We start from the raw sequence: 20,874 nt of genomic DNA, 5'->3' as shown, positions 1-20,874 counted from the left end.
AAAGATTTAAGAAGTAAATGAATTAGCTATTCACTGTTCATACATTCACTTCAAACTTTCTCTACTCAAAGGAATAAATAAGTGAGTGAATTATAAAATTAGTCTACAAATGAGTGTGACTCTTAAATCGCCTGCTGTTATTTATAACAACGCCTGGATGAATTGGAGTGCATGAATGAGTGAGTGAATAAGTTAAAGGAATAGTTCACCCAAAAATGAAAAATTCTGTCATCATTCACTTATCCTTTTGGTTGTTCCAAATCTGAGTTTTGAGGAGTTTTTTTTTTTCCAATCTGAGTTTTTGGTTACACTTTATTTTGATAGTCCACTTTAGACATTCTACTAACTATAACTAACTTTGTAACTTCATGTCAACTAATTCTCATTAATTTGCAACTACATGTCTACTAACTCTCAGTTGGGTAGGTTTAGGGTTAGAATAAGTTGACATGCAAAGTTTCTCATACTCATTACGTATGTTGTACATTGTATGTTGTGGACTCATCAAAATAAAGTGTTAGAAAATATTAAGCAGACAGTCTACTAATACTCTGATGACTGCTAGTTGATATGTAGTTGCAAAGTTACTTACAGTTAGTAGAATGTCTAAAATGGACTATCGAAATAAAGTGTTACCGAGTTTTTTTCTTCTGCTGAACCCAAATTAAGATATGTTGAAGAATGTTGGCCAAACAGCTGACGGTTCCATTGAGTTTCAACTCAATGGCTACCGTCAACTGTTTGGTTAGCAACATTCTTCAAAAGCTGAAAGAACTCGTACTGGTTTGTAACAACTTGAGGGTGAATAGATGATGGCAGAAATTTCATTTTTGGGTAAACTATTCCTTTAATAAGCAATTAAAGTCAAGTGAGTGAATCAGTGTGTTAAGAAGTAAGAGAGTAAGTGATTCACTGTAAATAAGGGAACAAAATGTATAAGTGAATAAATGAGTGAACGATTAAATGAATCCACAAATGAGCTGAAATCACCTGCTGTGATTTATAACTTTAAAAGCTCTCAACTGTTGTTTACTCACTTGGCATGACTCTGAGTAACAGACCTCAAGACCCAATTACCCGAGTTTGACCACACAACTTTAAACAGCTCGGAGATACTGAGATATCTTCAGATCTCTGATCACACTCTAACCTTCACGGATATACAGCTGTAATGAGTTTGACTGGAGGACTGTTTGAACACATGAAGTTGCTGAAGGTAGATCTGTGGTATCACTCAGTCATATTGAGAGCCCTCAGAGACTCACCTCTTTAATTTGGTCCGCTGTGGCTAGATGAGTTTGACACTTTTAATTAATTAATACCGTTACACGTCGCTTAACATGCACGTTAAGAGGTCAGATATGGAAGCGTTGCTCATACAGTATACGTTTCAAATATTTTGTGTGCAGAGCTGGTTCACTCTAAAAGGACCTTTATGTTAAATGAGCTATTATACATTAATATATTTATGCATTAGTGACCTGAGGAAAAATTACATCTTGTCAGTGATGAAACTCTGAACTCAGATGCAGATTTTGGGACTAAGATGAAAACCATTAAACATGACCAGACATGCTGTGACTAAAATAACTAGCCAATAGATACTGCTAACTGTTCTTTTACCAAATTGTTCTCTAAAGACAGTTAACCAGATCACACACTCAGACACATGGGACTTGAAATCATGTCCATGCCAATCCAGAACCACGGAGTGGATAGTAGTTGTGATTCAAGACCTGCTTGTTGTTTAGACCCTTTTTGTGATGGATTCTATAGTACTTATCTTGAAAAAATCCTAAACAGTGTGTCCTCACTGAAAGCAAACATGCTGCATGAAATGACAAAATCATAGCCTATCAGAGCAGGACTTTGGTCCAATGAGACTAAAAAAAAAAAGTCCTATTGTAGTATTATATTTATGGTATTATTCATATTTTGAATTTGCTTTTATTTTTATATTTCCAATTTTAATTTTAGTTATGTTTTTGTAATTTTATGTACATTTGCCATTTTTTTTTTTTTTTTTTTTTATTAATATTTTTTATTTAGCTTTATTTTATTTATTTATTTTTTCAGTTTTAGCTTAATTATTCTAGTACTTAAATGAAAATTCTGGCTCGTCAATTAACTGAAATAAAATGTTTTCAGTTTTTCTAAAAATATGTTTATACCCATATTTATTTTTATAATTATATTTATTTTTTAGTAGTTAAACACTGAAAGTCACCACCCATAATATTGATTTCCAATATTTATAATATGCTAGAGGATTTTTTTATTAGAGTCCCCCCCCCCTTAATAAATAGAAAGTTCAAAAGAACAGCATTTATTTGAAATTGTTTTGTTCTTGTTTTTTGTAAAAATCTATTCATAAAAATAGTACTGAGTGTAGGTAGTGTGTATATACAGTGCATATATATAAAGTATAACATTAGAGAGAGTTATTCTTCAGAAAGTAGCTTTATTATTAGCTCATCATCCTGTCATACTGGAAGCTAGTATTAACATTTAAGTGAACGTCTCTCCCTCTCACTGTCTCTGTTGCTCTCTGTCTCACACGACAACCTCAGCAACTGCTGTGCTTTAATTGGTTTTACATTAGATGGGTGTCGTAGGAGCAGTCACACAGCCAAAATGCCAGACACTGCCAAAACTCAAGAAATGGCAAGTGAAACAGTACACATTATGAAATAATAAACATTCTAAACTAAACAAGCTGTGCTGCATTGTCACACAACTTCATTACATGAATTTTTAATCTAGTTTTGCATAAAAATAGCTTAACAGTAGGCTCTAGCCTAGTGGCAGCACACATGCTTAGACACAATGTGGGTTTTCCAATCCTGTCCTCTGGAGTAACACAAGTGTCTCGACTCAAGGGCACAACAGTGATTAGGAAGGGAATTTAATGATTCTGCTTTTGATTCTGATTGCAATTAATGATTATTACCTTAATGATTCTTTTAGTCCATCTGAGTCAGGGTTATTATAGTTAAATAAAACTACAACCATACATTTTCTTTTTAATTTTTATTTTATTTTACTTAGGCTAGTTGCCAAGGCAACATTTCTCAATTTTAACTCAACTTGATGCACTAAAATAACTAAAACTGAAATAAAAACTAGTAAAAGTAACACTGTAAAAAATAAAAATAACAAAATTTGAAGTTCAAAGATTGTTGGAGAAAAATGATGAAAAATTGTAATAATACTCTTTCAGTATTTCTAAATCAAAATTTAATGTTTAATACAATACTTCTTTGTAGTTGTAAACATTTACTAGTAATGCCAGTTTTTTCCAGTGCATATAGACTGCATTATAAAAAAATTAAATAAATATAACTAAACTAATAAAATTGACAAATTTTAAATTTAAAAATGAAAATGTATAATATTAAAAGAACTAATATAACACAGCACTGTAAGAAAAAGTCCATAGAAAAATAGATATTGTCCTTGCAGAAAATTACCATTACATTTTCCATTAAGTTTACAGACATTTCCTTCAACCCTAAAACACAGCACGATTCAAACAACTGTGAAAAATACAGAACATTCCTACATATTATCGTGGTACATTGGACTTTATTTATTTATTTTTTACAGATTTTACTTGAGTGTAGTCTGAGGAACTCATATGGGTTTAAAATGGCACAAATTTGAATAAACGATGACAGCATTTTACGACAAACAAGCTTCTTGACAATCATTCAGATCGTGTACATTAATACATATTTTTTTTTTTTTTTTTTTTTTTAGAATGCAGCTGTTTAGACACATAAAAGTATTAAAAATGACCTCCGAATAAGTTTTACAGTGGAAATTGGTTCTCTGTATTATGGGAAACATTATTCCCAGCAGCCTCCTGTTTTACGCTGCACATTTTTGTTGAGTGAATGAAGTCATTCAGGTATTCAGCCCATACAAAAATGTGCACATTGTGTTTGTGATTACACACACACACAATCAATTTCTGTGCTCCAATTGGTTATTCATTAGAAGGGTGTTGTAGGAGGAATGAAAACCAAAATCTGTGACATTGCCAGCTAAGATTCATTGCAAAGGCAATTTATCAGCCAATTATGCAATCCAAGACAACTGATTTTGCCTTACGACGAAATAAATCTTTTACAACCTGCAAATTTTGTCTCGGGCAATGAAATAGTGTGAAAAATTGAACTCTGCTTTAAGCAAAAGTTTGCTCTCATTAATGCACAGGAGGAACAACTGAAATATTAAAGAAATCTCATTTGCAATATTCTTCTCGCTTCTTCTCCCACCCATTTTCTCCTGAAAACTTTACAAACACGAACAAGGGCGAAGCACAAAGTGAGTGATGAAGTTTCAGGGAGGAAGATGATGTGCCAGGGTAAATGAAGAGCAGAGGAGAGCGGGGAGAGAAGAAAGGACATGAGAAACAGCGGATGAAAGGAAAAGAACAGGATGAGCGTGAGGGAGGAAGTGAGAATGAGAGACAAGTCATGAAAGATTTACATCATCAGGAACTGACAGAGGAACCCCAGCAGCATCAGATACATGAGAGAGAGAGAGAGAGACAGAGACAGAGAGAGGAACTGATCATTCAAAAACAAGCCCATGTTTATGCATGAGCAGAAGCCACACACATGCATATGACTACATATAATATTTGGATTGGAGGCGCATGTTATTCTGATCATCTGTCACTCTTAATCTCTGGATCTGTATTTGAACAGGAGATAATAAGACATCAGGAAATAAACAGATGAACCCCAGTAAGTCTCTCTCTTCATCTTTCAGCGTCTCTTTCCATTCCTCCCTCCTTTATTTGTTGCAAGAACTCAGACATCACTTCATGAATATCTAAATAAATATGGAGCAACAAGGGTAAACATCTCGTCATCCAGAATAGAGGGGTTAAAACATCAATGTCTGATTGTTGTTTGTTTCTGATTTAGAACTCACTTAAATGCATTGTTCATCCAAAATTTTGTAAAAATTTCTCACCCTCATGTAATTCGAAAGCTGACTTTCTTCTTGGAACACATTAACATGTTATGTGTTTTACTGAAAGTTTAATGTTGTTTTGACTTTAACACTAGAACCGCCACAGGGTAAATTTTACCTGTGACTGTTTTTCAAATGTACATAACAGATTTTCAATGAAACATTCAAGTCTCCCAGTCATTGACTTTTACTAAAATTGTGTGATTTACAATCCCCTGTTGTTCAATTTTTTTTAGAAGAAACCAGATAAAAAAAAATGGGGCATTTATACCTATAAGCGCCACACGGGTCAAATTTACCGTCTCGGGTTACGTATGTAACCCTGGTTCCCTGAAGGGAACGAGACGCTGCGTCGAACGCTACGGGGAACGCCCTCAGCGTGACCGCGCTCTGAACCAGAGTGTAAAATGTCCAATGAAAGGGCGAGACGTCATAGGCGGTGACGTCACTGACCGGAAAGCATATAAGCACGTGCGGTGGAGCCGGCGTTTGCTTCCAGGAATGAAGCAACCGCTCGCAGGGATACAGGAAGTATGGCCTAGAGACGCAGCGTCTCGTTCCCTTCAGGGAACCAGGGTTACATACGTAACCCGAGACGTTCCCTTCCAGGAACTCGAGCTGCGTCGAACGCTACGGGGAACGAGATGCCAACGCCACCAGACTTCCAAATACCTGCCCTGTGTGTATCACTGGGAGCACAGCGAGGGCGAGAAGAAGAGCCGGGAGTGGCCATACGATCAAGGTGATAGAACCGAACAAAGGTGAGGGGCGTGGACCAACCCGCAGCATTGCAGATATCCTGCATAGAAACCCCTGCCAGAAAGGCCTTGGAGGCCGCCATACTCCTAGTTGAATGGGCCTTAAGCCCCAGAGGCGAAGGGATGCCTGAAGATTCATAGGCCAAGGAAATAGTATCCACAATCCACCTGCTAAGGGTCTGCCTAGAAGCAGGCAGACCCCGCTTAGGAGGACCGAAGCAAACTAGCAATTGGTCCGTCCTTCTCCACAGGGCAGCTCTGTGGACGTATGCGTCCAGTGCTCGCACTGGACACACACAGTTATGCTTTCGCTGGTCAGGCTCCCGAAAGGGAGGAGGACTGAGGGCCTGCAGCACGACAGGCCGTGGTATAGAAGAGGGGATCTAGGAAATAACCCGCTCGAGGGTAGAAAAACGCTTTGGCCAGACCAGGGGCAAAGACGAGATAAGAAGGGGCCATGAAAGGCCTACAAATCCCCACTCTCTTAAGAGACCACAGCAAGGTCCCCGTAGGGACACGTCGTACAGGAGGCCTCAGCCTCAGCGCACCGTGGAGGAAACCTGTAACCAGGGGGTGTCGACCCACTGTAAGGCCACCGAGAAGGGCATGGTAGGCCGATAAAGCCGCCACGTAAACCTTCAGGGTGGAGTGAGTTACCCCTGCGGAGAAACAGGCCTGCAGGACCTGCAGCACTGTACCAAACGGGCAGTTAACTGGGTCAAGGTGGCGGTCTCCGCACCAAGAAGTGAAATATTTTCACTTCAGGGCATACAGTTTCCTCGTAGAGGGAGCTCTGGATTGGAAGATGGTCTCAGCAACCTCAGTTGAGAGACCGGAAGCTATGAGCTGCGCCCCCTCAGAGGCCAGAACTTCCACACGTAATGCGCGCGTCGCCTCGGCAACGCACGCAGCAACAGCGAGCTCTCACTCAAAGGGGGAAGAACCGCACACGCGGGCTTCCACGAGCGAGAGCACTAGATCTGGGGAATGCAGGAGGAGATAGGGCGAACCCGTCTCCAACCTGTTCGCCAGATCCATGTTGCCATCCAGAACTCCCGGGAGCAAAGCGATCAGGGAAAACCGTACAGACGAAGCCTCGGCCAGGTCTGTACCAAGCGTCCAGTCCAAAGGAGCTGGAGGAACTAGAGGGGCATAGCGCTGACTCTCGAGTCGCACAGCCAAAAACCTCCATATCTGCTTCACCACCTCGGGGTGAAGCATCCATTCCCCGGGCCTCAGCCCCTGCCTCGACAGGATGTCTGCTCCCACATTGAGATACCCAGGGATATCGATGGCTCTGAGCGAGCGAAGTTTGCCCTGGGACCACACAAGGATCTGGTGCGCCAGCTTGTACAAGGGGCGCGAACGCAGACCTCCCTGGTGGTTGATGTAAGAGACCACCGCTGTGCTGTCGGTGCGCACCAACACATGGTGATCTCTTAGGTCCGGGAGAAAGTGCTTGAGTGCACGAAACACGGCCAACATTCCCAAACAATTGATATGCCACGTTAGATGGCGACCGCTCCACAGACCGCGGGCAGGGTGGCCACTCATGACCGCTCCCCAACCGGTGAGGGATGCGTCCGTCACTAGCATTACGCGGCGACAAGAGGCTCCCAGCACCGGGCCCTGAGACAAGAACCAAGCTTGGCTCCACATGTCTAAGGCACGTAGGCATCGCCGCGTGACCTTGATCATGCGAAGCGGGTTTCCCCTCGGGGAGAACCCCTTGGTCTTGAGCCACCCCTGTAGGGGTCTCATGTACAGCAGGCCAAAAGTAATCACGTTGGACGCAGCTGCCATGAGCCCCAGCAGTTTCTGAAACTGCCTGACAGTGAGTGACTGGCCCTCTTTCACTCTCTTGACTGAGGTGAGGATCGACTCGCTCCGAGCAGGAGACATACGTGCCTGCATCGTGGTCGAATCCCACACCACGCCTAGATAAGTGGTTCTCGTTACTGGAGAAAATCACACTTTCTTGACGTTCAGTCTCAACCCCTTCATGTGCGCGAGATCGACATCTCGATGCCGAGTCGCCACCTGCTCTGATCGAGCCAGAATCAACCAATCGTTGATGTAAAATGCGGGGTACGAGTGCAGGGCCAACGAGAAGAACCCAATATCGGTAAGCTTTGCCCCTAAAAGCAAACCTGAGGGACTTCCCGTGAGAGGGAAGGATGGAGACGTGAAATATGCGTCCTTAGATCCATCGTGACAAACCAGTCCTCGGACTTGGTCTGAGACACGACTGATGAGTGTAAGCACCCTGAACTTCAGTGACATGACTGAGCGGTTCAACTGACGCAGATCTACCATCCTTCCTTGGAACAATGAAGTACCGGCTGTAGAACCCGGACTCTCTTCCGTGAGGAGGGACCACCTCGATGGCCTCCTTCCCCAAGAGAGTGTCTACTTCCTGTTCCATGATCAGAGCCTGCTGGGGGACCACGCACGTGGGAATCACCCCATTGAAAGGCGGTGGCGGAGCGCCGAACTGAATACAAAAGGCCTTTCTCTACAGTACGCAGGACCCAATGAGATCCAATTGGCAGTAGTTTCCACGCTGCCTAAATGGTCTACTAAGGGAACCAGTCTCTCGAGACTGGCCTCTGATGTACCCAGAGCTGCTGGCACGGTGCCCTGAAGCGGAGGACCGGCAGGGGACGGCCGAACCAGGAGCTCTAGGGACCCCCGCAGGGGTGGCGAGCTTCTCAGCTCCGCTACACTTCGGGGCGGAAGAAACTGAGAACACCGCTCGCTGGAGCCAGCTGCGCCCTGGAACTCTGGCAGGGTTGGCAGACTGCTCTCCCGAGGGCACTGGGGGAGACGGACACCCGATCTGCCCCAGAGGGGTCTGCCCTCGTAAGTCCTAGGCACAGCACCAGGACTGCCTCAGCCTCAGCCCCCTAATGAATGACGGTCCTCAGACCCGCGTCATTCCTAGGAAGACCAAGCTGAAGAACCAGACCCTGCAAGGCAGGACCCAAAGAGACACATCGGCAGTAGTTCCCACGCTGCCTGATGGTCTCCTAAGGGAACCAGTCTCTCGAAACTGGCCTCTGGCGTGCCTAGAGCTGCTGGCTCGGTGCCCTGAAGCGGAGGACCGGCAGGAGACGGCCGAACCAGGAGCTCTAGGGACCCCCGCAGGGGTGGCGAGCTTCCCAGCTCCGCTACACTTCGGGGCGGAAGAACTGAGAACATTGCTCGCTGGAGCCAGCTGCGCCCTGGAACTCTGGCAGGGTTGGCAGACTGATCTCCCACGCCCGTAGGCTTCTTGGCCGAGAACCCCCTTAGACTTAAGAACGGTCCGCAGATCCGGCTTAGCCTTAGAGGTCCCCGACCCAGAGCGTTAGCTGCCACGGCCCCACCTCGGTGGGGTGTGAGTAGCCACACTCTGTTTTGCGCCTCTCTAAAGAGGGGCTGGCACGCGGCGAGGGCTGCTCCCGCCTAGCAGCCCCCTGAGCTGGAGAAAGGCGAGGGAGAAACCGCTGAAACGCCGCCGCTTGTCTACGAGCCTCCTGGTACCTGTCGACGACGTAATTGACGTAGTCGCCGAACAGGCCAGAAGGCGCAAGCGGGGCGTCCATGAGGAAAACCCTATCTTCTCCTTCATGTCAGATAGGGTCGACCACAGACAGCGTTTCTAGGGAGCTCAGAGACCAACTTATAATTCAATCAAGTTGAGCCCAATCCCTCATCCAGCTCTCTAAGCAGGTACGTCAGCTTGGTGCGCCTGCAACACTCTCTCTTTTTTTTTTTTTTTTCGGTGTGCAGACACGCACCAGCCTGACCTGCAGCCGCGAGCCTTCAGAGACAACGCCACGCAAGGGGACAGATAGCTCGCGAGCGTCTGTTCCACCCGGGGCATCGCTCTGATATGAATGAGAATAACGCACGCGTCGCCTCGGCAACGCGCGCTGCGATCCCCGCACTCACACTCGCCGCCGTGCCTCAGCAGCGGCGGGAATGTGAGATGTACAGCGGAGAGAAACACAACCAGCCCCCTTTTTTTTTTTTTTTTTTAGAGCTGACTGCGCGCCGTTCTCATTCATAATATGCTTGTGCAAGCACTGTTTCATTGACGCGTCCACCTCCTCGGAGGAAGACAGGTCTAGGAAAGGAAGAAGACACGGGCTCGCCCGTCTTCATTCAAGGCTAGTGAAACTCACTCCTCTCTTTTTCTTTTTCAAAGAGAGCCTTCAGAGAGCAGGCGTAAGAAATGAAAAAGCTCACAAACGGGCAGTCAGCTCCCTCGAGAGCTGAATCTGCGCGCTCTGCTCTGAAGCAGACCACACACAGACTGCGTGCATCCCAAGCAGTGATATAATGTTGTGTAGGGAGGAACACACAGCCCAGAATGCGATCTGCTATCGCCCCAGTGCTTGCACATATTGCTGGAGCCTACTTAAGTGATTGTGCAGGACAAACAACACTAAATAAGACTCACAACATGCAAAGACAATACACACAGACAGAGAAGCGGTTGCTGAATGACAAAAAGCAAACGCCGGCTCCACCGCACGTGCTTATATGCTTTCCGGTCAGTGACGTCACCGCCTATGACGTCTCGCCCTTTCATTGGACATTTTACACTCTGGTTCAGAGCGCGGTCACGCTGAGGGCGTTCCCCGTAGCGTTCGACGCAGCTCGAGTTCCTGGAAGGGAACCGCCATATAATGCCTGTATTTTCGCTGTCATTTTCTTGACGCTTATGTTTTAACATTGTCCATTGCTAGGCAAAGCTTCACTCACTGAATTAGTGGTTATCAGTTTCATAAATAAAGACAAAATGAGTAAAAGAAGGCGATTTATGGATGCTGAAAGGGTATAAGAAGCACTAAATACCATGAGTGATGGAGAGTCTGATGGTGGGGAGAGGAAGCGTCCTGGGTCAGCTCAGTGCCTGATGGCTCATCTGACAGCCATCAAGATTTGTTGCTCATAATATCATATTTATGTAGCCTAATGTTACTCGTAATTGTTCAAAATTTCGATTATTTAATTTTTGTTTTGCCATTTCTATCGTTCATTGTGCACTTCTGTGCTGCTTTTTAGCCTGCCTGTGTCCCGAAGAAAAACAAAATCCAATCTATGATGTAATGAACAAAACCATTTTTTGATATTACCCGAAGTTTATTGGTGTTGTTCTCTCATTCAAATGATATAACTAAACAAATTAATTATTAATTAGGTGAAGCTGCGCTTGAATTTGTCATCACATCATGCAGTGTGGTGAATTATTGCTCATCATTGTCTATTGGCTATTTTTGTCATTTAAATAACATAGGTTAATATATTATCTAGTATGATTATATTGTCATATCTTAATATATTAATTAATGACATTGTAGTATAATATTACACCACCTAAATATGTATTCACTTCCTTCTAATTCTCGCCGTCAGTGCAGGCTTGTTTATATTGACCTCTATGAAAAGCGATCAGTGGCCTGCATAAAAAAAGCCTTGAACATAAACCAGGACAAAAATATAGTTGATGACTAATCATTTCATTCTAGACACTTCTTTGTGAAGACAGTGGCATATAATACAGTTAAATAATATGTTCTTTAGCCATATAAAAACAGTTGTAATATGCGTGGGTAAAATTTACCCACTGGCGGTTTTAGGTATACAGCGACCCCCGGTGGTTCTAGTGTTAACGTTCTTCAAATATCTTCTTTTGTGTCATATGAGGGTGAGTAAATCATGACAGAATATTCTTTTTTGTTGTTGTTGTTGTTGTAGTTGTAGTAATGACTACAGGTCAAATTCATAATGATTTGAATTCTGACTATAAACAACAACAACAAAAAAACATTCCATTATTGCTAACCTTTGTAGTTAATGGACCCACTATGAACTGGAACGTACACTACCAAAAGTCTAGTGTCAGTATTTTTTTTTTATAAATACAAAAAACTAAAGTCCAAAAAAACAAAAAAGTAATTTTTCAAATATATTAAAATACAAACCCTATTCCAAATTTGAATTATTTCACAATATTACTCCTTCTTAATGTATTTTTGATAGTATAAGTGCAGCCTTGCTGGGCATAAGAGACTTTCAAAAGCATTTAAAAATCTTACCAACCAATTTTTTTACTTTAGTTACAAACCTAGATATTTTACCACTAAGCTACAACAAAAAATACACATCTGGTGGGATTATACTGATTCATTCCTCACTTCATTTGAAACATTCTTTGAAAACACACAGCTATAACAGAATTTTTATAGTGGTCATGATGTACTGCTTTCTGTTCGATCGACTTAAGTATTGAGAAAGAGAACGATGTTGCGATTGCACTGTGAAAGAAGCATGCAAGACAGAGATAAAGAGAGCGAAAGCGGGACAAAACAGAAATTGCAAAGAGATCTCTTTCCTTTCTCTTTTGCACACCAGCACCTATTGACCCTCTCCAGTTCCAGTGTCAATCACCTTAATGAACAAGAAAGCGAGGTAAAAAGAGGCCAAGTGAGAAAGAGAGGGATGTCTACTCCCTAGGTGTAATTCCTGGCAATTTTTCCACTTACCCTCAACGGACCAAATAGCAGAGCTGCCTTTCGCTTTTGTCAGGTAATTCACACACTTAGAGCAGGCAAGGGTGAGGAAAATAAGTCTAAAAGCCAGAGACTTATTTTTGTAGTCTTCCTGGTGTCTGGATGAATTCATAAGAGCTGGATCTCAGCAGTTCCCTTGAGAGTGCTAACAGACTTAGCTATTAATATACTTTCAGGGCTCATTTTAATCGAACGTATCTTCCTGTTCTGCCGGCAGAGATCTTTTGATCATGCCAAGAATGCAGGAGAAACGGCGCTTAATTAAGAAGTACGACCCAAAAGAACTTCACAGATCACCTTTGAACACTGTCAGTGAATGGCAAATTGCTCGATCAGAAAAACTTGAAACATCTTCACCTAGAACTTTCGTTCCTTTCGGTTTAGTTTCAGCTTGAGTGTCTAGTGTAAAAAAGGATGACTTTCTAGTTTAGTTTTGAGTTTTGCAACCATTTTGTGCAATGAGCCTCATTCCAATAGCTCGAGAAACTATTGCATTTTTCGTAGAAACAAAAACAAAATCAGAATAAAGTTTTACAGTTTTACAAATGACTCGCACTGAAATTCATTCTGTTTGTTTTTCATGAATGAGGACAAAATGTCAGTAATTACCTGTGTCCTAACCAGCTGCAAATGTCAACTGAACATTTGCGCAAAATTAGACATTCTGTCGTTGGCTTGCTTTTTTTCATCATAAAAACTGATTTCATGGACTGTCATTTTCTTTGATCGAAAAAGTATGTCTTTTATGTTCTTTTAAATTTCAGAAAAGTCAAAACCTTTTTGCACAATCAGTCTAATTCACATTGTTTGTAAACCTTTTCATAAAAATTATAAAACCATATAACCATAAGGAAAATATAAAATGTCTTGTTTCAGGATGCTATTGACAGTCAGAGATGGTTAAATAATCCTGAAAAAAAATGCATCACAGATTTCACAGAAATATTAAGCAGCACAACTGTTCTCAACATTGGTAAAAAAAAAAAAAAAAAAAAAAAAAAAAAAACTTTCTTGAGCACTGAATCAGCATATTAGAATTATGTGACACTGAAGACTGGGGTAATGATGCTAAAAATTCAATTTTGTCATCACAGGAATAAGTTATTTGAGCTAATCCACCCTCAAATTATAGACCAAGATATATATATATATTGTGGCGAAGATATATATATACTCAAGTCGGATAGACGACGAACTGCAGTCAGGTCGAGACCCCGATGAAGACAACGAGCATGCAGATGAGCTTCCCTGAGATGGTTTCTGACAGTTTTTTTTTTGTGCAGAATTTTTTTTAGTTATGCAAACCGATTGTTGCAGCAGCTGTCTGGGTGGCTGGTCTCAGACAATCTTGGAGGTGAAGATGCTGGATGTGGAGGTCCTGGGCTGGTGTGGTTACACGTGGTCTGCGGTTGTGAGGCCATTTGGATGTACTGTCAAATTTTCTGAAATGCCTTTGGAGACAGCTTATGGTAGAGAAATGAACATTCAATTCACGGGCAACAGCTCTGGTGGACATTCCTGCAGTCAGCATGCCAATTGCACGCTCCCTCAAAACTTGCATCATCTGTGGCATTGTGTTGTGTGATAAAACTGCACGTTTTAGAGTGGCCTTTTATTGTGGCCAGCCTAAGGCACACCTGTGCAATAATCATGCTGTCTAATCAGCATCTTGATATGCCACACCTGTGAGGTGGATGGATTATCTCGGCAAAGGAGAAGTGCTCACTAACACAGATTTAGACAGATTTGTGAACAATATTTGAGCGAAATAGGCCTTTTGTGTACATAGAAAAAGCCTTAGATCTTTGAGTTCAGCACATGGATCAAAAACAAAAGTGTTGCGTTTATAATTTTGTTCAGTGTATATATATATTAGTGCGGTCAAATGATTAATCACGATTAAATCTAAAATAAAAGATTTTGTTTACAGAATATATGTGTGTATACTGTGTATTTTTATTATGTATATATAAATACAAACACATATTTAAGAAAAATTTTATGTTTACAGTATATATTAAATATATTTATAAATAATATAAATTATAAGAATATAAATATATGAATGCATATACATGTAAATATTTTCAATACTGTATGTGTGTGTATTTCTGTATACATAATAAATATACACAGTACACTTATATTATGCAAACAAAAACTTTTATTTTGAGTGCGATTAATCACGATTCATCATTTGACAGCACAATTATTTATTTATGTATTTGTAGGTAGCAGAGATAGATACTTTAAACTAAATGAAATATATCTGCATTTGATAAATCCTGAAACTCATTCTGATACTGATCAAAATGCATCGCTTTGTTTATCTCTGTGTGTGTTTACTGTCATTTGTACAGTCTGCTCCCCGTTTTCTAGGTTTAAGTGAAAATAGGAAGCCAATAAGTGTGGTGTTTCCATTAAGGGCAGGTCAAGGGGCAGCAAATTCCCATAATTACATGTGGCAGGATGATAAAATCATGGCAGTTGTGACAGAGGGACCAAGAACAGTGGAGCTAATGTCTTTTGGGGGCTTAAAGTTGGAAGATATATGAGGTATTTTGGTGAAAGGAATTATATTTTTTTCTGATTTTTTTCTTCTTTTTTTTCCCCTCTCTGCTCTCTGTGACCTGATGAGCAGTAAACAAGAGGAATCGTGGTTCCCTTGGTAAGACACTAATGAACTCTTAAAGCTTGTAATCTTCACTCTTCCTTCCGCTTTCGCTCTCGTTCACTTGCCCTCTTCTCCTGTCTCCTTCCGCTGATGACATCAGATGATCATCTGCTTTGAGATTTTGAATTATGAAGTGAACATTCGTCCTCTTGACATTTCCCTTTCTGATTGCCCAGAAGATGAGACATGGGCTATGTTCAGATTTATAGGCTGCAGGAATTTTCAACAGGGTTAGATGGAGAATAATGACGAGAACAGAAGCAATAATAGATCTTAGTTTTAGGAGAAACAGTGTAAGCCAGCACAAATACTGCAGCTCACTAAAAGACAAATACACTGAGCACAACAAAACAGGCACACAAAAATATAAATTGTTAATAAAAATTCTTCTAGTTAGACATTAAATGTAGGTTTTGGATTCTACATGTGACAAAAGAAATTGTATTTTCATGAGAGGAGTAACCGTAATGGGTTTTTTGTATTTGAGTATAAATGTAATATAATAGCTATGTTAAAATGAGTAAATAAACTGATTATATATGTTTTCATAAACTTCAAATTGCACATTGTTTGGAGGACATCACTGGGCAGGATGTGGAGTAACATTTTTGTAAATAAAGGATTAAATTTGTAATTTTATTATAATTTAAAAAAATATATTTTTTTTTAATCAAATTAATTAATTAGCAAAATAATTGTTAGCTGCAACCCTATAATTAATATAAATCAAGCAATTGTCACAAAATCATGTATATTTAAAATACTTTAATTTCCTTAATGGCAATTTTGTTTCAGTTATTCAGAATTAATTGTTATTTTATTTTATTTATCTTATTTTATGACAACCAAGAGTTAAGTGATTTTTTTTATGAAATTAAAATGAAATAGTACAATAATGAAATTGTACTAATATTATAGTACTAGTACACTAGTACAGTGTAGCGAATAAGAAATGTAAATGAGTTCTTAATGTAGTATGTCATTTATTTATTTTTATTTTTATTTATTTATTTTTAATAATATGTGATATTCAGTGTATACTCAGTTTGCAGTGTTCATGCATTTCATTCCAAAAAATAACAACTACTGTTGTTTATCCTTTGTTTATTGCACTCTAAAAAATGCTGGGTTAAAAACAACCCAACTTGGGTTATTTGGCAACCCAGCGCTGGGTAAATATTGGATAATATGCTGGGTTATATTTACCCAGCTGGTTGGGTTAAACGTTTCTACCCACCATGCTGGGTTGTTTAATTTATTGCTTAAAATGATTATATTGCTGGTTTAAAATGGGCTGGAAATTAAAAATCACACACAGAATTACTATAGGCAACAGCAATAATCAAAAGATGAACATTTATTATTAAGCAAGAACACCCATGGACAAAATACCAGACAAATTGAATTTATTTGGGTGAATACAGCATAGTTTACAATATTACATACATTAATTTAACAAGAAATAAAAATAAAAAAGGCATATAGAAGTAGCATTTTAATTTAAGTGTATTCAACCGGTCTCTGTAATTGCTTTTTACAGTGCTAATTCTCGTGCCGGTGTATCGCTGAAATCTGAGCCGGTGAAGGGCAGCTGTTCACGGAGGAACTGCGAACTTTAGACCTCGCATTTCACTCGTAGCTGAGAGATGGCGTGACTGACTCCAAAACCTGCCCAAAAACAAACAGTACTGAAATTAGAGAACATATTTTAACATCAAATTAAATTACACTCAGTATTATAACGAATAAAATCTATTTATTTTATGCAAGACAAAGGCGTTTTCAGTGCAAAACGACTGCAGCTGACTGGCATCTCATCTTTATGTTGCGTTGCGTAAAATAATATAATTTACCCCACATTAAAGACTTTATAAATGAAATTAAATGTATACAAACCTTCATTTTCTCAAAAGAGTGCATCAAATCGGCAGCGGCGCAGAGAACCGCTCTCACCTGTGGACTAAAAAAGCCTGTGCTCTCAGCAGCTGCGTTGTTGAGAAGTTTTACCGGAAACAAGCTCAACCCAGCAGTTAGGAAGAAAAAACTTACCCAGCGTTAAAATGACCCAACAAGCTGAACCCAGTGTTTGGGTTAAAAAAATAACCCAGTACCTGGGTAAAAATATAAAAAATAACCCAGCATATTTTAGAGTGTGGATCTCCTTATTTTTCTCCAATTATTTTGCATTCTGTACATTACATATTATGCATGCATACCCAAGTTCTTGTCTGATCATTTCATCATCTGATCATCCTAAAGCTAAACCTACACACACAGCATGATATGTAGTTTCACACTGATTAATACACTCTAAAAAATGCTGGGTTAAGTACAAACCAGCGCTGGTTAAAATATGGACGAACCTAGCAATTGGGTTGTTTAGACCCAGCGGTTGGGTTACTGCCCAGAAGGTTGTGTTAAACATTTAACCCAATTGTTGGCTGAAAACAACCCAGCATGTGTTTACCCAGCACTGGGTTGTATTTAAGCCAGCATTGTTTTAGAGTGTGTGTGCACACATTGACCAATCACAAGTGAGAGTCCTGAGACAAAATAATTTCCGTGCTCTTTCTCTCTTGTCTGCTCTCACCCATGCTGTCTTCCTCTCTCTGTGTGTGTGTGTGTAATCTCTCTTGTACTGTGTGTTTAGATGGATTTGTTAGAGGCTTAAGATAATGGATTCCCCTCAGAGACAAATTTAATATCTCCACATGTCGTAATCTCACTCACTACTCATGTAGACAGACACTGGATTAAGATTATTACATCCGATCTCACTGAATGACCCCTATCCTCATGTGTGGACACTGCGTGTCCCTGTAGCTGTGTTCTACATCGTTTTACGGCCATCTCGATATGCTCAAAGCAGCTAATCTCTGTGCCTGATGAAAACCAACCCGTGGAAGACAACGCCGTGTCAACACCATGTCAAACACCATTCTGACTTGAGTGCATGAGGCTGTATAAGCGGCTGACAGCAACATTACCTCAGAAGCACAACACACTGTCTTTTCCCCTTACTGCAAATCCTCCTTTTCATTTGCAGCGTTCTTCAGGCTACTGTACTTCTGAGCTCACTCTGAAAAATAACATGCAGCTATAATCAGCATCTCCCGAAGCACAATATGAGAATAGATAGACTCGCACAATTATTCTGTCAGCAGAGGTGAGGGATGTGAGCTAGAGTGGGATTCTTTATTTCTGTTGGATCATATTTAATATATTTATGTTAATTGTTTGCCGTTCAGCATGATATTGCATTTCACTGATTTAGACACGTACAGTTGTTTGTTGGTTCTGGAACAATGTTCCTATCGATCGATCACAGCCATTTCAACCCCTGAAACCAGAGAGCACTGACTGGTTGAATTTTTTTTCTCATATATATGCATATTAGCTTATATTAATAACTAGACAGATAATGTTTGATGACACTGATGATGGCTTGACTTAGTTCACAATAACCTTGAAAATCTTGAAGTTTGAAGCTAAGTCAGAGTTAAAGGTTGCTAACATGATTAAACATGATGTTAACAGGTTTTAGCATATTATATGATTTAACATCTTGCATCATGTTGCTAACATGTTTAGCACATTTCTAGCATGATTTAGCATGTTGTTGGCATGTTTTAACCATAACATTTTAACACTCAAAAACTGATCCATTCATGAATTCTACCTGGTTTTGTGGACTGAACATAGATCAGATCAGAGTTCTGACTCAAAATATTTGTTCATGAATCAGACTTTACTGGCTCTACTGTATACAGTTCTGGTTCTAGCATGATTTAGCATGTTTTTAACATGTTTTAACAAACTACTTTAACATTTTAGAACATTGCTATCATGTTTCTAGAATGATTTAACACTTTGTTGCCGTGTTTTAGGAAGTTGCTAACATGATTTAACTTACTGCTAGCATGATTTAGCATGTTGCAAGTTTAACAAGTATGTGTTAGCAAGCGATTTAACACGTTTTATAACATTGCTAGCAGGATGCTAGCATGGTTTAACATTTTGCTAGCATGTTTTACATGTTGCTAACATGTATTAGCACATTTCTAGCATGTTTTAAGTTGTTGCAAGCATAATTTAGCATACTGCCTGTGTGTTTTAGCAAACATTTTAACATGATTTATTTTTTTTAAATCATTTTTACGAAAAATTAGTGTAGTAACCATGTTTTTTTGGTGTATGATTACCATTGTATAACCACACAGTTTTACTACAAATACCATGGTTAAACTATGGTTAGTGTAGCAAATCCATGGTTAATTTGTGATTACTATGGTTTAACTAGGCCTATAGTAACCATGTTTTATTTGTTTTAAAACCATGGTTTATTTTCGTAAGAGTTAGTAAGTTGCTAGCATGATTTAACATGTTGCATGGTTTAACCATTTTTAGCTAACATGCTAATTTGTTATGTATTAAAATAAATGTAACCAAAAACCACGTGGTCTGTGAAAATAAATAAATAAATGTAATCTTTCTCAAACCTTAAAATGAATATCCATTTTCCATATGTTGTGATGCCTAAGTTAATTTAAAGCAGATATAAGTATTTTATGTTTTATTTATTTAGACAAAAGAACAATTGTAATGTCACCCGTTTATCAAATATTAACCATAATTTGAAAAAACTGGTTGAAAGAATTGTTGTTCCAAGAACAATATAAGATGTGTAAATCACGCTAAACTCTTTTAAATTCTGCAAACATCAAATCTGGAAGCTATTTAACAACAGATGTAGCCAAGGTTTGCTTAGTGTAATTGGCACTAGACATAAATTTAAAATGTGCCAGTCTATGCAAATCAGGTTTCATGCCGGGTAATAAGATCCAAACCTAAGGTGCCACCGTTTAACACATACCGGCTTCATTTAGAGTGCACACAACTACTTTTGAAATAGCACTTCGTTTTTAGACTTTCAGAAATAGCACTTCTATGTATCTTGTTCCTCTTTTTATTGACTTTTCCTGTCCAATTCCATTCGCTCGCTCTGTTTTTATGTATTTAATTTTCACTCACAGTTCTCTGCTAGGTTTTTTGTGCTTTGTTTGTCATCTTTTTGAATGATGAGATACAGCCAGATGAATGCATAAATTACATACATTCCTACTGAGATTACAAAAGTTAGAGCATCTATCACTTCTGTGTTTGGAGAAAGTGAGAATGCATTACACCTTTCCAGTCACTGATCAAAGATCAGATCAAAGCTTGTGTGTGTGTGTGTGTGTGTGTGTGTGTGTGTGTGTGTGTGTGTGTGTGTGTGTTTGCAACTGTGTGCCAGTTTATCCATCATGGTTGGCTGGTTTTCATCTTAGGTGTATGTTTTCGCCATTCTCCCTGATTCTTAAAGGAATCTTTCTCACAAAAGGAAAATGATATCATTATTTACTTGTTCCGTCTTTTATTTCTTGGCATTAAAGAGAACACATAATACAATGAGTGGAGTTTTAAACAATAAAAGGATGTAAAAGTATATATTAAAAAACTGATATTTAGAAAATGTAAATAAAACTAAAATAATTGGAGTTCATTTTACAAGAAAATGCTATTTCATTTTTTTCTGCTTCTAAATTTCACTTTTAATGTGTTACTTGGCACTTCTTTGTAATTGTTTGTGAAATATACTAGCCATTTCTGAGTGAAAATGTTTTCTACACCATTTTTTTTTCTCAGTGTACCGTATAAGTATCATAAGTGTAACTGTAATAGTTATACTAACAGTTAATTAAATTCTGTGACTCATGTTTTATTCCAAGGCTTATGAAGCCATGCGAGTGACAAACAGATAAAAAAGATCCAAATTTAGTTGTTCATACTTCATAGATAATTTTCTCATCCGCTTAGTTGTTAATACAAGAGTCAATGTGACTGAATCAACGAA

The 20,874-nt window shown here is 39.6% G+C and overlaps 1 protein-coding gene across 1 annotated transcript in view; it reads left to right on the top strand.

Moving 5' to 3' along the window:
- LOC306872731 (protein sidekick-1-like) overlaps positions 1–4,755 on the top strand; it is a gene marked incomplete at its 5' end in the record, with an annotated part of 135,210 nt that extends 130,455 nt beyond the window's left edge. The window contains one exon of the mRNA XM_079421492.1: positions 4,317–4,755. Coding sequence (XP_079277618.1) covers positions 4,317–4,333 — 17 coding nt within the window. The 3' untranslated portion in view covers positions 4,334–4,755. The remainder of the gene's footprint in view (positions 1–4,316) is intronic.
- Between the last annotated feature and the right edge of the window lie 16,119 nt (positions 4,756–20,874).

Source organism: Barbus barbus (genome assembly GCF_936440315.1).
Source record: "Barbus barbus genome assembly, chromosome: 7".
Lineage (NCBI taxonomy): Eukaryota > Metazoa > Chordata > Actinopteri > Cypriniformes > Cyprinidae > Barbus > Barbus barbus.
Note: the sequence above shows the minus strand (reverse complement) of the source record. Positions and strands in the feature narration are given on the sequence as shown.